This window comes from Balaenoptera borealis (assembly GCF_965194805.1).
Source record: "Balaenoptera borealis genome assembly, chromosome: 4".
Taxonomy (NCBI): domain Eukaryota; kingdom Metazoa; phylum Chordata; class Mammalia; order Artiodactyla; family Balaenopteridae; genus Balaenoptera; species Balaenoptera borealis.
The window spans coordinates 61,713,872-61,732,006 of NC_138861.1; the positions used below are offsets into that span (position 1 = coordinate 61,713,872).

The 18,135-nt window shown below is 38.3% G+C and overlaps 1 protein-coding gene across 5 annotated transcripts in view; it reads left to right on the top strand.

Moving 5' to 3' along the window:
- The window catches only part of ADAMTS3 (ADAM metallopeptidase with thrombospondin type 1 motif 3), a 291,386-nt gene that overhangs the window by 230,613 nt on the left and 42,638 nt on the right, over nt 1-18,135 (top strand). For all 5 annotated transcript variants that reach the window (XM_082390069.1, XM_082390073.1, XM_082390072.1 and 2 more), the window contains exons 6-7: nt 15,731-15,814; nt 17,737-17,893. In XM_082390069.1, coding sequence (XP_082246195.1) covers nt 15,731-15,814; nt 17,737-17,893 — 241 coding nt within the window. The remainder of the gene's footprint in view (nt 1-15,730; nt 15,815-17,736; nt 17,894-18,135) is intronic.

An 18,135-nucleotide genomic window follows, 5' to 3' on the forward strand; every position in this document is an offset into this window, starting at 1 on the left:
TGAAAAGAAGGAGATGTGGTTTGGCAAATAATGCCATTGGCAAATGAAATCTTCAGAGAGGATGTGCCACCTGAGTTGGACTTTAAAGACTGAATTGGCATTTCCCAGCTAGAAAAAGAGAATATGGGTTTTGGAAGATGGGAAACAGATTTTAAAAGGATTCTAAAAGTGGTAGCTATAATGTCTTTGGAGCCACTGGAGGTGTGTCTGTAGGTGAAACTGAAGAGTATTTAGGGGAGATGGCAGATGAGGCTGGGTAGAGCATCTGGGGCTACCTTTAGAAAAATGTAGGTGCCATCCTAAGGAGTTTGAATTTCACCTTGCTAATGATGAGGGTTTATGAAAACGGTTTTAAAGAAGATTAGTCTGTGTTTGAAAAAGAGAATTCGGGATGAATCCGAATGATTTGGAGGAAGAGACTCTGTTAGACACTGTGCTATAAACATAGACACATAGTATCTAAGTGCCAGAATTAGGGGACAAACCATAGTTCATCTGCCTGCAAACTCCTTATGGATTATACTACCCCTCCCTGCCTCAACAAACTGTCTTAATGTCTCCAATGTGGACGGAACACACCAGGTCACAGAGAAACTTTGGAGTAAGCACACATCAGTTCAGCTGCCCCTTACATAAACATGTACGCCTTCCCTGGAATATCCTGTACCTGTCATTCTGGAACACAGTCCCTTCATCACAGGTTAAATTAACATGACATAATATCCACACAGTGTTGCTGCTTCAGAGGTCCCTTTGATTTTTTTTTTTTTAGATTTATTTATTTTATTTATCTAAATCTTTTTTTTTAACATCTTTATTGGAGTATAATTGCTTTACAATGGTGTGTTAGTTTCTGCTTTATAACAAAGTGAATCAGTTATACATATACATATGTCCCCATATCTCTTCCCTCTTGCATCTCCCTCCCTCGCACCCTCCCTATCCCACCCCTCTAGGTGGTCACAAAGCACCGAGCTGATCTCCCTATGCTATGTGGCTGCTTCCCACTAGCTATCTATTTTACATTTGGTAGTGTATATATGTCCATGCCACTCTCTCACTTTGTCCCAGCTTACCCTTCCCCCTCCCCGTTTCCTCAAGTCCATTCTCTAGTAGGTCTGCATCTTTATTCCCATCTTGCCCCTAAGTTCTCCATTTTTTCTTTTTTTCTTTTTTGATTCTGTATATATGTGTTAGCATACAGTATTTGTTTTTCTCTTTCTGACTTACTTCACTCTGTATGACAGTCTCTAGGTCCATCCATCTCAATAAAAATAACTCAGTTTTTTTTCCTTTTTATGGCTGAGTAATATTCCATTGTATATATGTGCCACATCTTCTTTATCCATTCATCTGTTGATGGACACTTCAGTTGCTTCCATGTCCTGGTTATTGTAAATAGAGCTACAATGAACATTTTGGTACATGACTCTTTTTGAATTATGGTTTTCTCAGGGTATATGCCCAGTAGTGGGATTGCTGGGTTGTATGGTAGTTCTATTTTTAGTTTTTTAAGGAACGTCTATACTGTTCTCCATACTGGCTGTATCAATTTACATTCCCACCAGCAGTGCAAGAGGGTTCCCTTTTCTCCACATCCTCTCCAGCATTTATTGTTTGCAGATTGTTTGATGATGGCCATTCTGACCAGTGAGAGATGATATCTCATTGTAGTTTTGATTTGCATTTCTCTAATGATTAATGATGTTGAGCATTCTTTCATGTGTGTGTTGGCAATCTGTATATCTTCTTTGGAGAAATGTCTATTTAGGTCTTCTGCCCACTTTTGGATTGGGTTTTTTGTTTTTTTAATCTTGAGCTGCATGAGCTGCTTGTAAATTTTGGAGATTAATCCTTTGTCAGTTGCTTCATTTGCAAACATTTTCTCCCATTCTGAGGGTTGTCTTTTCGTCTTGTTTATGGTTTCCTTTGCTGCGCAAAAGCTTTTAAGTTTCATTAGGTCACATTTCTTTATTTTTGTTTTTATTTCCATTTCTCTAGGAGGTGGGTCAAAAAGGATCTTGCTGTGATGTATGTCATAGAGTGTTCTGCCTATGTTTTCCTCCGAGAGTTTGATGGTGTTTGGTCTTACATTTAGGTCTTTAATCCATTTTGAGTTTATTTTTGTGTATGGTGTTAGGGAGTGTTCTAATTTCATTCTTTTACACGTAGCTGTCCAGTTTTCCCAGCACCACTTATTGAAGAGGCTGTCATTTCTCCACTGTATATTCTTGCCTCCTTTATCAAACATAAGGTGACCATATGTGCGTGGGTTTACCTCTGGGTTTTCTATCCTGTTCCATTGATCTATATTTCTGTTTTTGTGCCAGTACCATACAGTCGTGATGACTGTAGCTTTGTAGTATAGTCTGAAGTTGGGGAGCCTGATTCCTCCAGCTCCGTTTTTCTTTCTCAAGATTGTTTTTGCTACTCGGGGTCTTTTGTGTTTCCATACAAATTGTGAAATTTTTTGTTCTAGTTCTGTGAAAAATTCCACTGGTAGTTTGATAGGGATTGCATTGAATCTGTACATCGCTTTGGGTAGTAGAGTCATTTTCACAACGTTGATTCTTCCAATCCAAAAACATGGTATATCTATCTCTCCATCTATTTGTATCATCTTTAATTTCTTTCATCAGTGTCTTATAATTTTCTGCATACAGGTCTTTTGTCTCCTTAGCTAGGTTAATTCCTAGATATTTTATTCTTTTTGTTGCAGTGGTAAATGGGAGTGTTTTCTTAATTTCACTTTCATATTTTTCTTCATTAGTGTTTAGGAATGCAAAAGATTTCTGTGCATTAATTTTGTATCCTGCTACTTTACCAAATTCATTGATTAGCTCTAGGAGTTTTCTGGTAGCATCTTTAGGTTTCTCTATGTATAGTATCATGTCATCTGCAAACAGTGACAGCTTTACTTCTTTTCCAATTTGGATTCTTTTTATTTCTTTTTCTTCTCTGATTGCTGTGGCTCAAACTTCCAAAACTATGTTGAATAATAGTGGTGGGAGTGGACAACCTTGTCTTGTAACTGATCTTAGTGGAAATGGTTTCAGTTTTTCACCATTGAGGACGATTTTGGCTGTGGGTTTGTCATATATGGCCTTTATTATGTTGAGGAAAGTTCCCTCTGTGCCTACTTTCTGGAAGTTTTTTATCACAAATGGGTGTTGAATTTTGTCAAAAGCTTTCTCTGCATCTATTGAGATGATCATATGGTTTTTCTCCTTCAATTTGTTAAATGGTGTATCACGTTGATTGATTTGCATATATTGAAGAATCCTTGCATTCCTGGGATAAAACCCACTTGATCATGGTGTTTGATCCTTTTAATGTGCTGTTGGATTCTGTTTGCTAGTATTTTGTTGAGGATTTTTTGCATCTATGTTCATCAGTGATATTGGCCTGTAGTTTTCTTTCTTTGTGGCATCTTTGTCTGTTTTTGGTATCAGAGTGATGGTGGCCTTGTAGAATGAGTTTGGGAGTGTTCCTCCCTCTGCTATATTTTGGAAGAGTTTGAAAAGGATAGGTGTTAGCTCTTCTCTAAATGTTTGATAGAATTTGCCTGTGAAGCCATCTGGTCCTGGGCTTTTGTTTGTTGGAAGATTTTTAATCACAGTCTCAATTTCAGTGCTTGTGATTGGTCTGTCCATATTTTCTATTTCTTCCTGATTCAGTCTCGGCAGGTTGTGCATTTCTAAGAATCTGTCCATTTCTTCCAGGTTGTCCATTTTATTGGCATAGAGTTGCTTGTAGTAATGTCTCATGATCCTTTGTATTTCTGCAGTGTCAGTTGTTACTTCTCCTTTTTCATTTCTAATTCTGTTGATTTGAGTCTTCTCCCTCTTTTTCTTGATGAGTCTGGCTAATGGTTTATCAATTTTGTTTATCTTCTCAGAGAACTACCTTTTAGTTTTATTGATCTTTGCTCTTGTTTCCTTCATTTCTTTTTCATTTATTTCTGATCTGATCTTTATGATTCCTTTCCTTCTGCTAACTTTGGGTTTTTTTTGTTCTTCTTCCGCTAATTGCTTTAGGTGTAAGGTTAGGTTATTTATTTGAGATGTTTCTTTTTTCTTGAGGTAGGATTATATTGCTATAAACTTCCCTCTTAGAACTGCTTTTGCTGCATCCCATAGGTTTTGGGTCATCGTGTTTTCACTGTCATTTTTTTCTAGGTATTTTTTGATTTCCTCTTTGATTTCTTCAGTGATCTCTTGTTTATTTAGTAGTGTATTGTTTAACCTCCATGTTTTTGTATTTTTTACAGATTTTTTCCTGTAATTGATACCTAGTCTCATAGCATTGTGGTCGGAAAAGATACTTGATACGATTTCAATTTTCTTAATTTTACCAAGGCTTGATTTGTGACCCAAGATATGATCTATCCTGGAGAATGTTCTATGAGCACTTGAGAAGAAAGTGTATTTTGTTGTTTTTGGTTCGAATATCCTATAAATATCAATTAAGTCCATCTTGTTTAATGTGTAATTTAAAGCTTGTGTTTCCTTATTTATTTTCATTTTGGATGATCTGTCCATTGGTGAAAGTAGGATGTTAAAGTCCCCTACTATGATTGTGTTACTGTCGATTTCACCTTTTATGGCTGTTATCATTTGCCTTATGTATTGAGGTGTTCCTATGTTGGGTGCATAAATATTTACAATTGTTATCTCTTCTTCCTGGATTGATCCCTTGATCATTATGTAGTGTCCTGCTTTGTCTCCTGTAATAATCTTTATTTTAAAGTCTATTTTGTCTGATATGAGAATTGCTACTCCAGCTTTCTTTTGATTTCCATTTGCATCGAATATCTTTTTCCATCCCCTCATTTTCAGTCTGTATATGTCCCTAGGTCTGAAGTGGGTCTCTTGTAGACAGCACATATATACGGGTCTTGTTTCTTTGTCCATTCAGCCAGGCTGTGTCTTTTGGTTGGAGCATTTAATCCATTTACATTTAAGGTAATTATCAATAGGTATGTTCCTATTACCATTTTCTTAATTGTTTTGGGTTTATTATTGTAGGTCTTTTCCTTCTCTTGTGTTTCCTGCCTAGAGAAGTTCCTTTAGCATTTGTTGTAAAGCTGGTTTGGTGGTGCTGAATTCTCTTAGCTTTTGCTTGTCTGTAAAGGTTTTAATTTCTCCATCGAATCTGAATGAGATCCTTGCTGGTTAGAGTAATCTTGGTTGTAGGTTTTTCTCCTTCATCATTTTAAATATGTCCTGCCACTCCCTTCAGGCTTGCAGAGTTCCTGCTGAAAGATCAGCTGTTAACCTTATGGGGATTCCCTTATGTGTTATTTGTTGTTTTTCCCTTGCTGCTTTTAATATTTTTTCTTTGTATTTAATTTTTGATAGTTTGATTAATATGTGTCTTGGCACGTTTCTCCTTGGATTTATCCTGTATGGGACTCTCTGTGCTTCCTGCACTTGATTAACTATTTCCTTTCCCATATTAGGGAAGTTTTTCAACTATAATCTCTTCAAATATTTTCAGTCCCTTTCTTTTTCTCTTCTTCTTCTGGGACCCCTATAACTCGAATGTTGGTGCGTTTAATGTTGTCCCAGAGGTCTCTGAGACTGTCCTCAATTCTTTTCATTCTTTTTTCTTTATTCTGCTCTGCAGTAGTTATTTCCAATCTTTTATCTTCCAGGTCACTTATCCGTTCTTCTGCCTCAGTTATTCTGCTATTGATCCCTTCTACAGAATTTTCAATTTCATTTATTGTGTTGTTCATCACTGTTTGTTTGCTCTTTAGTTCTTCTAGGTCCTTCTTAAACGTTTCTTGTATTTTCTCCATTCTATTTCGAAGATTTTGGATCATCTTTACTATCATTATTCTGAATTCTTTTTCAAGTAGACTGCCTGTTTCCTCTTCATTTGTTAGGTCTGATGGGTTTTTACTTTTCTCCTTCATCTGCTGTGTGTTTCTCTTTCTTTTCATTTTGCTTAACTTACTGTGTTTGGGGTCTCCTTTTCGCAGGCTGCAGGTTCGTAGTTCCCGTTGTTTTTGGTGTCTGTCCCCAGTGGCTAAGGTTGGTTCAGTGGGTTGTGTAGGCTTCCTGGTGGAGGGAACTAGTGCCTGTGTTCTGGTGGATGAGGCTGGATCTTGTCTTTGTGTTTGGCAGGTCCACGTCTGGTGGGGTGTTTTGGGGTGTCTGTGGCCTTATTATGATTTTAGGCAGCCTCTGTGCTAATGGATGGGGTTTTGTTCCTGTCTTGCTAGTTGTTTGGCATAGGGTGTTCAGCACTGTAGCTTGCTGGTGGTTGAGTGGAGCTGGGTCTTGGTGTTGAGATCGAGATCTCTGGGAGATTTTTGCCATTTGATATTACATGGAGCTGGGAGGTCTCTTGTGGACCAGTGTCCTGAAGTTGGCTCTCCCACCTTAGAGGCACAGCCCTGACGCCTGGCTGGAGCACCAAGGGCTTGTCCTCCACACGGCTCAGAATAAAAGGGAGAAAAAAAAAGGAAAGAAAGAAAGAAGATAAGATAAAATAAAATAAAATAAAGTAAAATAAAATAAAGTTATTAAAATAAAAAATAATTATTAAGAAAAAAAATTTTAAGTAATAAAAAAAAAAAAGGACAGACAGAACCCTAGGAGTAATGGTAAAAGCGAAGCTATACAGGCAAAATCACACACAGAAGCACACACATACACACTCACAAAAAGAGAAAAAGGGGAAAAAATATATATGTCGTTGCTCCCAAAGTCCACCTCCTCAATTTGGGATGATTCGTTGTCTATTCAGGTATTCCAGAGGTGCAGGGTACATCAAGTTGATTGTGGAGATTTAATCCGCTGCTCCTGAAGCTGCTGGGAGAGATTTCCCTTTCTCTTCTTTGTTCGCACAGTTCCCGGGGTTCAGCTTTGGATTTGGCCCCGCCTCTGCGTGTAGGTCGCCTGAGGGCGTCTGTTCTTCGCTCACACAGGACGGGGTTAAAGGAGCAGCTGCTTCGGGGGCTCTGGCTCACTCAGGCCGGGGGGAGGGAGGGGTACGGAGGAGGCGGGGCGAGCCTGCGGCGGCAGAGGCCGGCGTGACGTTGCACCAGCGTGAGGCGCGCCGTGCGTTCTCCCGGGGAAGTTGTCCCCGGATCACGGGACCCTGGCAGTGGCGGGCTGCACCGGCTCCCGGGAGGGGCGGTGTGGAGAGTGACCTGTGCTTGCACACAGGCTTCTTGTTGGCGGCAGCAGCAGCCTTAGCGTCTCATGCCCGTCTCTGGGGTCCGCGCTGATAGCTGCGGCTTGCGCCCGTCTCTGGAGCTCCTTTAAGCGGCGTTCTGAATCCCCTCTCCTCGCGCACCAGGAAACAAAGAGGCAAGAAAAAGTCTCTTGCCTCTTCGGCAGCTGCAGACCTTTTCCTGGACTCCCTCCCGGCTAGCTGTGGCGCACTAGCCCCTTCAGGCTGTGTTCACGCCGCCAACCCCAGTCCTCTCCCTGCGATCCGACCTCTGAAACCCGAGCCTCAGCTCCCAGCCCTGCCCGCCCCGGCGGGGGAGCAGACAAGCCTCTCGGGCTGGTGAGTGCTGCTCGGCGCCAAGCCTCTGTGCGGGAATCTCTCTGCTTTGCCCTCCACACCCCTGTTGCTGCGCTCTCCTCCGTGACTCCGAAGCTTCCCCCCTCCGCCACCCACAGTCTCCACCCGTGAAGGGGCTTCCTAGTGTGTGGAAACCTTTCCTCCTTCACAGCTCCCTCCCACTGGTGCAGGTCCCGTCCCTATTCTTTTGTCTCTGTTTTTCTTTTTTTTTTTTGCCCTACCCAGGTACGTGGGGAGTTTCTTGCCTTTTGGGAGGTCTGAGGTCTTCTGGCAGCGTTCAGTAGGTGTTCTGTAGGAGTTGTTCCACATGTAGATGTATTTCTGATGTATTTGTGGGGAGGAAAGTGATCTCTGCATCTTACTCTTCCGCCATCTTGAAGCTCTCCAGTCCCTTTGATTTTAACTGAAAAATCAATAAAAACGTTTTTCCCCTGGTTTATTCCAACCTTTATTTTTCCAAGAGTCCTAAAACACAGAAAAGCTTTTTAGCTTACTAAGCGAATCGTCTTTCTCATTCTTGAAGAAAGAAGTCAGTTCTACCTGAGCTTTTGGTATGTTTCCACTGTTCCAAAGGCTGGAAGAGTTTGTAAGGTCTTATAGCTGAATTGCCTATTCTTGCTCCTCCCAAAGCTCCTTTGATGCTTAAGGGAAGTAAAAGCAAAATTAAAATAAAAGGAGAGCCTCACGCTTCTGGAAAACAACCATCTGACCCTGATAATCTGGAGAACTACCAAAATGGGCCCAAATTACCCAAATGAAAACATTTGCAAAAGTTTTAAGAGGTTGTCGTAGCAGTCCAACTGAGTTAGGACATGTACTGAGCTGCCGGATGTGGAGGTGGGAGGAAGAGACAAACGTGAGAGATGCCCACAGGACTTGGTGACAGATTGACTGTAATACTTGAAGAAGAAGAAGGAATCAAGATGGTTTCATCTTTAAGTGTGATAGAATATTGAGAGAAGAACAGGTTTTCTGGAGAGGGTGAGTATACTTTGTGATATATAGGTATACTTCCAAATAGATAGATCTGTTACCAGAGTTGAACAGATGGCTGTGAAGCATGAGGGAGGTGAATCAGTATGAGATATGTGGAATTCATCAGGCTATAGATATTGGTTGAAGAAACAGCAGTGGATGAAATATTGCTGTGAAAGTATGCAAGAAGAGGATTGAAAACAAAACATTGAGACACGCTGACGTGTGTGGGCTAGGCAGCAAAAAAAGGAGCTAATATTGCTAAAGAAATTGAATAGTATCATTGATGAACATAGTTGTAAACAATACTAAATGCTACAAAATATTGTAAGTGGCTTATTTTTTCATGATGAAGGAAAATTGAGAACGTTAGTAAATGAGGAAAAGGAACCCCAAGAAGGGGAGCGATTGAATACGGGAAATGGAGTCGATTTTTTGTAGCAAATGTCTTTAAGGAAGTGGGAAAGAGCCTAAAGAATAAGAGATTTAGCACATCCTCTCTGACAGAAAGAAAAAGACAGGCAAGGTGGTTGTGAACAGAGAATAGACACTGGCATCACATAGACTTATTGGAATTTTGGCTGTGCTAATCATTTGGGGGGAAAATTGTATAACTTCTCTGGGTCTCAGTCTCTTTTTAAAGTGATGAAGATGTCTCCTTTGTAGGGTTTGAGCTTTCGTGATAATAGAGGTTGAGCTTTTGTACCAGCTCTTCCCTTTGCCTGGATCGCTTGTTCCCCAGAGACACACATGCCTATTTCCTTCTTGCCCACGTGTCTCCCGGCTGTGACCCACCCCCAACCCCCAGTATCAGGTAGCTTCTTCCTCTCCCTCTCATCCTCTATCTCATCACTCAAATTTATTTTTTTCATAGCACCCATCCCCATCAGAAATGACCTTATCTGCATGTCTTTTTGTGTTTATTTTTTCCATGCTTAGAGTTTATTTTACCTATTTGAATATATTCATGATAAGAACAGAGGTTCAAACTCATTTATTATTCAGTTCCCCACCTCTAGGAACATTAGGCACAATTCAGTTCAGTAAATATTAGATAAGACTATTCATAAACAGTAGTTATTAGGGGAAGGATAAATTAGGAGTTTGAAATTAACACACTATTATATATAAAATAGATAACCAACAAGGACCTACTATATAGCACAGAGAAATATATTCAATGTCGTGTAATAACCCATAATGGAAAAGAATCTGAAGAAAGAGTATAACTGAGTCACTTTGCTGTACACCTGAAACTAACACAACATTGTAAATCAAGTATATTTCAATTTTTTTTAAGTTGTTATTATTAGTCTGAAATTGGAGGTGAGAGAAGAGGAGTTGACAGGTTAGGAGACAGCTATCTCCTCTGAGTAAAAAGAACATAGAGGACAGGACTGCAGATCCAAGCAGGTATGTGTTTGGAAATTTTAGCTCTACAAGGGATGGTTGTAGATAGAGTTATATAGTTTCCCAGTCCATTACAGGATTCTTTTATGTCCAGCCAAAATCACCCAGGCTATCTTGTCATTACTTCTTTGCCTTTAGTTAACCAAAAGTCTCTTTAAAAAAATTATACATGCATACCATTTATTTGCTTCTGTGTGAATAATATTACTAATGATAGCTAACAATTTTCGTTTTTATATTTGCAAGGCCCAGGCACCATTAACCACGGTACATATATGAGCTCATTTATTCCTCTCAGCAATCCTATAAGGACAGCGGTATAATTATCCCATTTTGCAGATGAGAAAACTGAGGCACAGGGACAAATAATATGCCCAAGGTCACATAGCTAACAGCAGACCTAAGCAGTTTGGCTGTGAAGCCCATGCTCTTAACCACTGAGCTATACTGCCTCTCAAGACCTCATCCACCCATCTGAAAGAAAAATTAATGTTGCTTTGTTGAAGCCAGACAAAGCTGTTTATCAGCTAGCCAGACAAAGCAGGTCAGATTGTCCTGCCAGGGAAATGTCCTGGGAGAAATTGTCCTGTCAGGGAACGAACCTGGAAGGAATTTTCCTTTCAAGGAAAGGAATACTTGATCAATCAAATCAAGTATTCCTAAAATCATTACCTTTTCTCCCCCCCTCACTTTGGCAACCCCTTGCAATTTAAGATCATCTGAAAATTGAATTAATGTTCTGTTTACTCCTTTTTTTCAGGTAATTTAATAAATACTCTGGGCTCAACCCTGAACACCTCATAGAAAAGTTACCCATGCTCCACAGATTGGCTGACGTGGTGAAAGGATATTCAGTTTTGCATAGATAAACTCTGATTTGCATTATATAGTGTCTAATATATGACTTCTTAGAATGTTTATGATTAACGCTTTGCTTACAACCCAAAACACTGGTTATAAATTTCAGCCCTATCTTTTCTTATTCGGTGTTTCCAGTGATCTGCTCTAGCTCCTCTTTAATTTTTCCCAGTGTGTTTTTAGATTATATTGACCATCAAGAAATCTTTATTTGGAGTAAGCAGAGTCTAATTCCTCATTTTCTTAACATTTACACGAAGGAAAATTATGAAAAGGAAGTGAAGTTTTTAAGTTATCTTTATCAGTATGCTTCCACATCAGGATCTTAAACTCAGGGGTAATGAATCACTCTTGATTATTCTAAAATTAGATCTGTTTTGCATAGTGATAGTGCTGTGGTCTGCAGGTGTGTGGAAGTGTAGCAAGTTGGTGAAAACTACTGACTCTGGAGCCGTACTGCCTAGGTGTTAATCCTTTGCTCTGTGTGCTAACTGTGTGACCTTGGGCAAGGTACTTAACTTCTCTGGGCCCCAATTTCATTAGATGTAAAATGGAGATAATAATATCTTTAATGTTGTCACAAGGATTACTTGAATTAATATAGGTAAAGTATTTAGAACAGTGTCTGGAACTTGGAAAGATCTATGTAATGCTGTTTTCTTTGTTCTTGATTCTGCTGTAACTTAGGAAAAAGTTGCTTTCCTTGTTACTAAGTGTTGTAAAAATGCTTTCTTAACAAATATTATTTTCATTCATCTTGACAGATTGAAAAGATTAATTCAGTATGATATGCTTTTAGTTCTTTTTGTATATCATTTATTGATTGTTAAAATTCGTGATTAATTTAGAGCCAGATCATAAGCTTCTTTATGCCTCTTATGTAATGTCTTGATCAGATGACACTGAAAAACAATTTAAATAAAGATGTCTTCAATATTTTTCTTTGTTTTTAAGAGTCCAATGACTCAGTGTTTCCCTCGGGTTAGAATATTTTTAAATTCCTATTTAATTTTAAAGAAGTTATTTTATTTATGTGTAAATATCCAAAAAGGCAGACATACCATCTGGTAGGTAAGTACATTCAGGTGTGTAAAGCAGCTACTCCTTCACCCGTCTCTAAAATGTGCATACTGCCATCTGCTGGAAAGAGCTTTTGTACAGCATTTGGAGAGTATTTTTGAAAAAAAATTGTTGAACAATTTTTCCCATAAATTTTTTTGATAATTTAAACTATATCTTTAATTCTATTGAGAGTAAATAAATTTACAGTATAAGAGTTTTTGAATCCTTTTCAATGAAAACCAAGATGGGGGCAGTTGTGCTTTTTGTTTGCTTAATTTTTTGTTTGTTTTTGTTTTTTCAGATAGATTGGAAAATACATTCACAAACCTTTAAAACTTTTTATATAGATAGGTAGAAGTGTTCTAATGTGTTCTGTATTTTGCTGAGGGCAGTTGTGTGGCATTTTGTTTGATTTGAATAGCAGCTGTGTGAAGCAGGCAGAGCAAGTACGATTATAATTTGCCAGTGAGAAAACAGAGGCTCAGAGAGGTTAAGTGACCAACCCAAGGTCACTCAGTTTATCGGTGGCATAGTTGGGACCAGAATCCAGGTCTTTGAATATATCTAATCCTGAGGTGCTGATTATTTCTCCAACTCTTATCATATCCTATGTGTCTCAGAGCATAAAAACATTGCATCCTGTTATTGATAAGGTCCAGCAAGATGACAAGCAGCCAATTTATTAAGTACATTTTAAAAGTGAATAATGTACAGGAAGCAACTTTTTTAAACCTTGAAAAGCAAAATAATAAATGATATCCCGTGCTTTGCACAATACAGACACCTATTTGTTGATTTACCACATTGGAAGAATATTTTCTCCTACATATAAATATTATTGCCTTATAGTTGATTATTTCTACCCCCAATAATTTAGTATACTCTGAGACAGTTTCACAAATAGGTGCCAGCTCAGAACATTCCATAACTGATTTTGGTTTCTCCTGGAGTGCTCTGTTATCTAAGTAGCCTGGCAAATAGGGATTTTTGTGAAATAATACTTTTCCTTTGGTGAATGGTAAATTTGACTTTTTTAAAAGTGTCTTTTTATTTCATCATTTTATAATGTAATATTGCCATTGAGAACATGCATTTTGTGCGTGATACTTTCTCGGCACTGTAATGATTTTAAAATTTACCAAATAAAAATGAATGTACCAATTTGGGGGTGATTATATGTACATTATACTAGCTCAGATATCACAAGCTACTTGTTATGACTGCCAGCTCTCACTTTATGATTCTAATAGTTTTCTGATATAGTTGTCTCCCATAACATTTAGACGTGTTGCTGTCACTGCTATATTGCCATGGCTGTAAGGGCCTTCCTTCCCTCCGTCACGTCTCCTCAAGTAATTAATTCACTTCTTTTTATCTATTTTTCTTTAGTTTAAAATTTTATTGTTCCCCTACTTTGTGCCCTTACTAAGATTGATTTGAACATTTTTTTAATATTAAATGCACTTACGTTTCAGTTACATTACGTACATGTTAGAACTTTGTGTGTGAAGCCATGTTGCTAACTGAGAACAGCTGCCTTATGAGAAGTCTCTTGGAATGTCCATGAGTCTCTCTGGATGATTGTATTAGTGACAGACCCGGCTTTGGACTTTTACTTGTATTGGAACTATGATGCTAGAAATTTCTTATCAGATAATTAATCCAGAAGAAGAGGGGGATTAAATCTTCAATTAGGCAGTATGAGGCATGGAGTAAGATAAGAGAATCTGTCCATGGCCAAAAGGATCATAAGAAATCATAGCTTTTTGGCCAGCATTCAGTTTTCCTTATAATGACCTGAAATCTTCCCCTTTAATAGTGTGAACCCATAGTTTTTAGTTTTATTTGCTGTAGATATGCAGAATAAATTGAACCCCTTTTCCACACGGTGGCTATTAAGTTTTCTTTTCTACTTCCCACACTCTAATGTGCTTTAATGTCCTTCTGTCCTTCTCACTCACAAAATTTTTGAGCAATTGTGTGCATGAATTAAATCTTTTAATTCTTACCCCAACTCCATGAGGTAGTATTCTTATTATGTCCATTTGATTGAGGTTCAGAAAGATGAAGACCACACAAGCAATGAAGGTCTTGAACCAAGACATCAACTGAGACTACTAGTGGCTTGTGTCAGGCTTTAGCCACTGTATCCTACCACCATTTTTTATGTGACACATTTTCTAGGCTCCTTGCTCTTTGCTTAGAGAGGAGTCTGGATACATTCCTGTTTGTATACATCTCTTTTGTAAGACAGAACAGACAAAATGAACTCAATACTTCAGGTGTACAGTGGCCTATAGCGGGACAGCTTGGGCATGAGTACCAGCCTGCACACCTGTGCAATGCAAGAGAGAATTGCAGATTTTTTTCACCCCTTGGCTTATCTTGAATAGGTATTAAATTGGTCTCACCATTATATGGGTGTGTGTGAGTTTGTAAATGTATAAATGTATAAATAAATGTATTTTTCCACTTTAAAAGGAGCCTAAATCTTTTCTTGTTAAACTACACTTTGTCATCTTTAGTATATACTAGCTTCCCTAGATCTTTTACCTCCATCTTAGCTGTTCTTCCCTTTTTAGTTCCATCTAAAAATTCAGTAAGTATACGTTTAATCTACATTTAAGACCTTGATACTTTAAGGTGTTCTGTGTAGTCCCATTAGATTCCTGAAACATTTCATTTGAGATTTCTTGGTCTGTTTCTTGGTCAGTGTGGCAAGAAATTCATGAATTTCTTTTCTTAGAGCATTCTGTTATCCTTGAGTTATATTTATTTTTAAGGTCTGTCTTTCCTCTGTAGGCTTTAAATTTGCTGTGCCTTCTGTCCAAACCTCCTGGATCTTAAGTTGAATTGAGGTTGGTTTTCCATCCCTCTTTTAGTTATTGTGACAAATGTTGGTTCCCTGTTCCTGAGAACAGCTAAGAACTTTGAAATGTAGCCAGATAACTCCCCCTTTCCCATTTCTGCTAGCATTTGCCAACTTACTAAGCAATCTTTATTCACACCAATTTTGCACTAGTATAACCAGAGGCTATGTCTACTTTAGACTGCCAATAATTTACTGAGTGTTTTTGCATGTTAGCTAATCTCTACGGTCTTCATCTTCCTCATCTATATAAATCTGTGATGGACTATGGCCTCTGAGGTTGCTTAAGTTCTAATATCTGTGATTTTAAAGTATACCAAATTACCTGTAGAAATTTTAATTTAACATTTAAAATTAAATAAAAAGCAGTGACTCAACTTTGCCTTTCTGAGCTATACCCAGGACTGGTATTATATGTACTTGTACAGTCATCTTAGTAATTCAGATATGGAAGGATTTCTTTACTGTAGGACTTCTAAATAATCGTTGCCTCAGCTGCCCCACTCCTGGGGTGGGGAAGCATTGGGAGGGCCACCCAGTAACTGGCCCACAGATAGACCACCACAGCTCCTGCACACGGGCTTCCCCAACCAGACGTAGCACCCCTGACGGCAACAGGGGCACCTGGAGGACATGCTTGCTCTTTTCCGCCACATGGTTGCAGCCACTCACAGCTGGCCGGTGCTTCACCAGAGTCACCGTCTTGTGATGAATGTTATGTGTGGATCATAGCACACGTGGACTTTTAACACTACAGTAGTTTAATGAAGCCCTTTTAAAGCATATTCTCTATGTTCGTGGTACTGTGGGGTTTACAAAATCAGTAATTCACATAGCCAAGAATTATTCCATAGTTGAAAGTAAATGATTTCATTTCAGATATCAGTTTAAACTAAACTAAAAAAAAAGGGACTTGACGCCTATATTTGGGATTACACAACCATACCCTAAATGTGCATCTCATGAAATCCTTTGTGTTGCCTTTCTTCAGGTAATTATCTACTTTGCTTCTAGGTGAATGAAATTTACCATGATGAGTCCCTGGGAGTGCATATAAATGTGGTCCTGGTGCGCATGATAATGCTGGGCTATGCAAAGGTAAAATGTCTTACTATATGTCAACTGTGAACATCAAGGACTGGATTAGCAAACAGATTAGATTGCTGAAGCCATAGCTAACATTCAACGTAGACATGTCTCACGTAGACCCCAGTTGCTCTGAACTGAGAGGAGAAAACTGCCCCAATGAATGGAGATCTCTAAATTTGAGTAGATAATGAATGATTTTTGTGCTGGTACTGTTTGCTGTGTTTACCTCTGTCTTATGGAGTTGGAGATAATTATCCTGATTTTGGCATGACTGTATGAATGAAAATGAATGGATACCATTATTAAAAAAAGAGAATTTCCTTAATCTATCATCGTCATCAAATTTATGATTCATTTATTATTCCAAAACATCTATATTGAGTGCCTACTATGTGTCAGATGCTTTCTAGGTGCTTCAAATATATCTGTGAAGCAAAATAACAGAGATCCTTACCCTCTCATGATTTCTTGAAAACAATATGTGAAATATGAGTCTTTTCAATTAAGAAAAGTGAAGCACACAGTGAATATATTTTTTATTTAAAAGGGCATTAATCTTTTTGAAAGCAAAATGTTGGGTCAAAATACATACAATAGGCATTTTTATGTAATGTAACTTTAGCTGGCTTTAAAATGACACTAGATGTGTCCCTGTCCTTGGAAATAATGGAGTGGAGGAAGTGGTCTCTCCCTTTGAGGAGAAAACATAGGGGAAGTGACTAACTTGCCAGCTTTCCTGATGTTTAAAATTACATGTCCCCCCTCCCATAATTAATCCTCCTTATTATGGAATACTAATGAAATTATGCATTTAGCAAACAGGAAAAAAATCCATGTGTTTGCATTTTATTATGTATGAAAACTTATCATTCCTAGTGAGAGGGTGTCATTGATCTTTAGTTTATCCCACAAACCTGACCTACTTTGTGTCTCCAACACTGAATGTAAGTCAGATCCAGATGGAGATGTTAACAGCCTTCAGTTGGTTATTAAATCATTTGTTTGGAGAAGTATGTGTTCAACTATAATAAACCAAATTTTTTTCTTAAGAATGTAAACACTGATAAAAACATTTGCTGAAATGTAACAAAGCTCTCAGCCGGTCTGCCAAGTAGGGACTAATTTTGGGTTCCAAGTTCAATTTCTCATTCCATCAGAACTACTCGGGGAAGTGTGGCTCCTGAGTTCTTGAAGGATGGGGCCTTTCACTCTGAACTTTTAACTCCTGACAATAATGTGATAGTAGCAGCATTCCAAGGAATGTCAATCCATCTCTTGGAATTGCAGGATATGAGTACACCCCTCTTCATTGCTGTGAGGTTAAAAAAAAAGGGTAGTTTTTTTTTTCAGTGTGAGGTTTATATAATTTGACTGTTCCTCAAATCGAAGATTCCACCAGCTTTGCCAGCTCATTGAAGAACTTATATTCTTCCAGTATGTTGATTAATTTTGGACCAAAAAAAAAAAAAAATTGAAACTGAAGATCTTTCACTTTAACATCTCTGGGAAAAAAAGTCTCGTACCCGAATCTTTCCATCTATCCTCTATTTTTGTTGTTAATATTTATGAAACCTAAGATCTAAGCTAAATCAGGAATTCTTACTAGAATTTTTACCCAACTGATGAATATCGAGTTGCTTCACAATAGCAAAAACATCTCAGCGTCACGTATTTCCATTAATGGTGTCAGCCACCGTTCACACAGGTAATATTGATCATAAAGGTATCCCTCATGGGCATGTAGAATTTCCAAATGAGAGTATTTGGAAATATTTATTTCCAAATAAGTATTTATTTCCAAATAAGCCCCCTATAATAGTATTGTACATTATTTAATTACTGTAATCTCAAATGTTAATTTCAGAGAATGTTATTAAAGGAAGCCTTTGGGAAAATGCTATGTGTGTCTTTAACATATTGTTTCCTCCTAGTCCATCAGCCTCATAGAAAGGGGAAACCCATCCAGGAGCTTGGAGAACGTGTGTCGCTGGGCTTGCCAACAACAAAAATCTGATCCCAATCATTCTGAACACCACGATCATGCAATTTTCTTAACCAGGCAAGACTTTGGACCTGCTGGAATGCAAGGTATTTCCATTAATATGTAGAAGAAAAACTTAAGGGCATGACTTTTCAAAAGCAATCCTAAATCAGGGAGACTGTCCAAATGTTCAGATCTCCACCATCACTTTCCTCCATGCATCAGCCAAGCATACATTTTCTTTCTGTTGCTTCCAGTGACTTCTGTGGCATTTGCAATGCTAAATGCCACCTAAATACTATGATTAATTACACTCCCCTTTACAATAATGAGTGTGCATCTGGGGTAC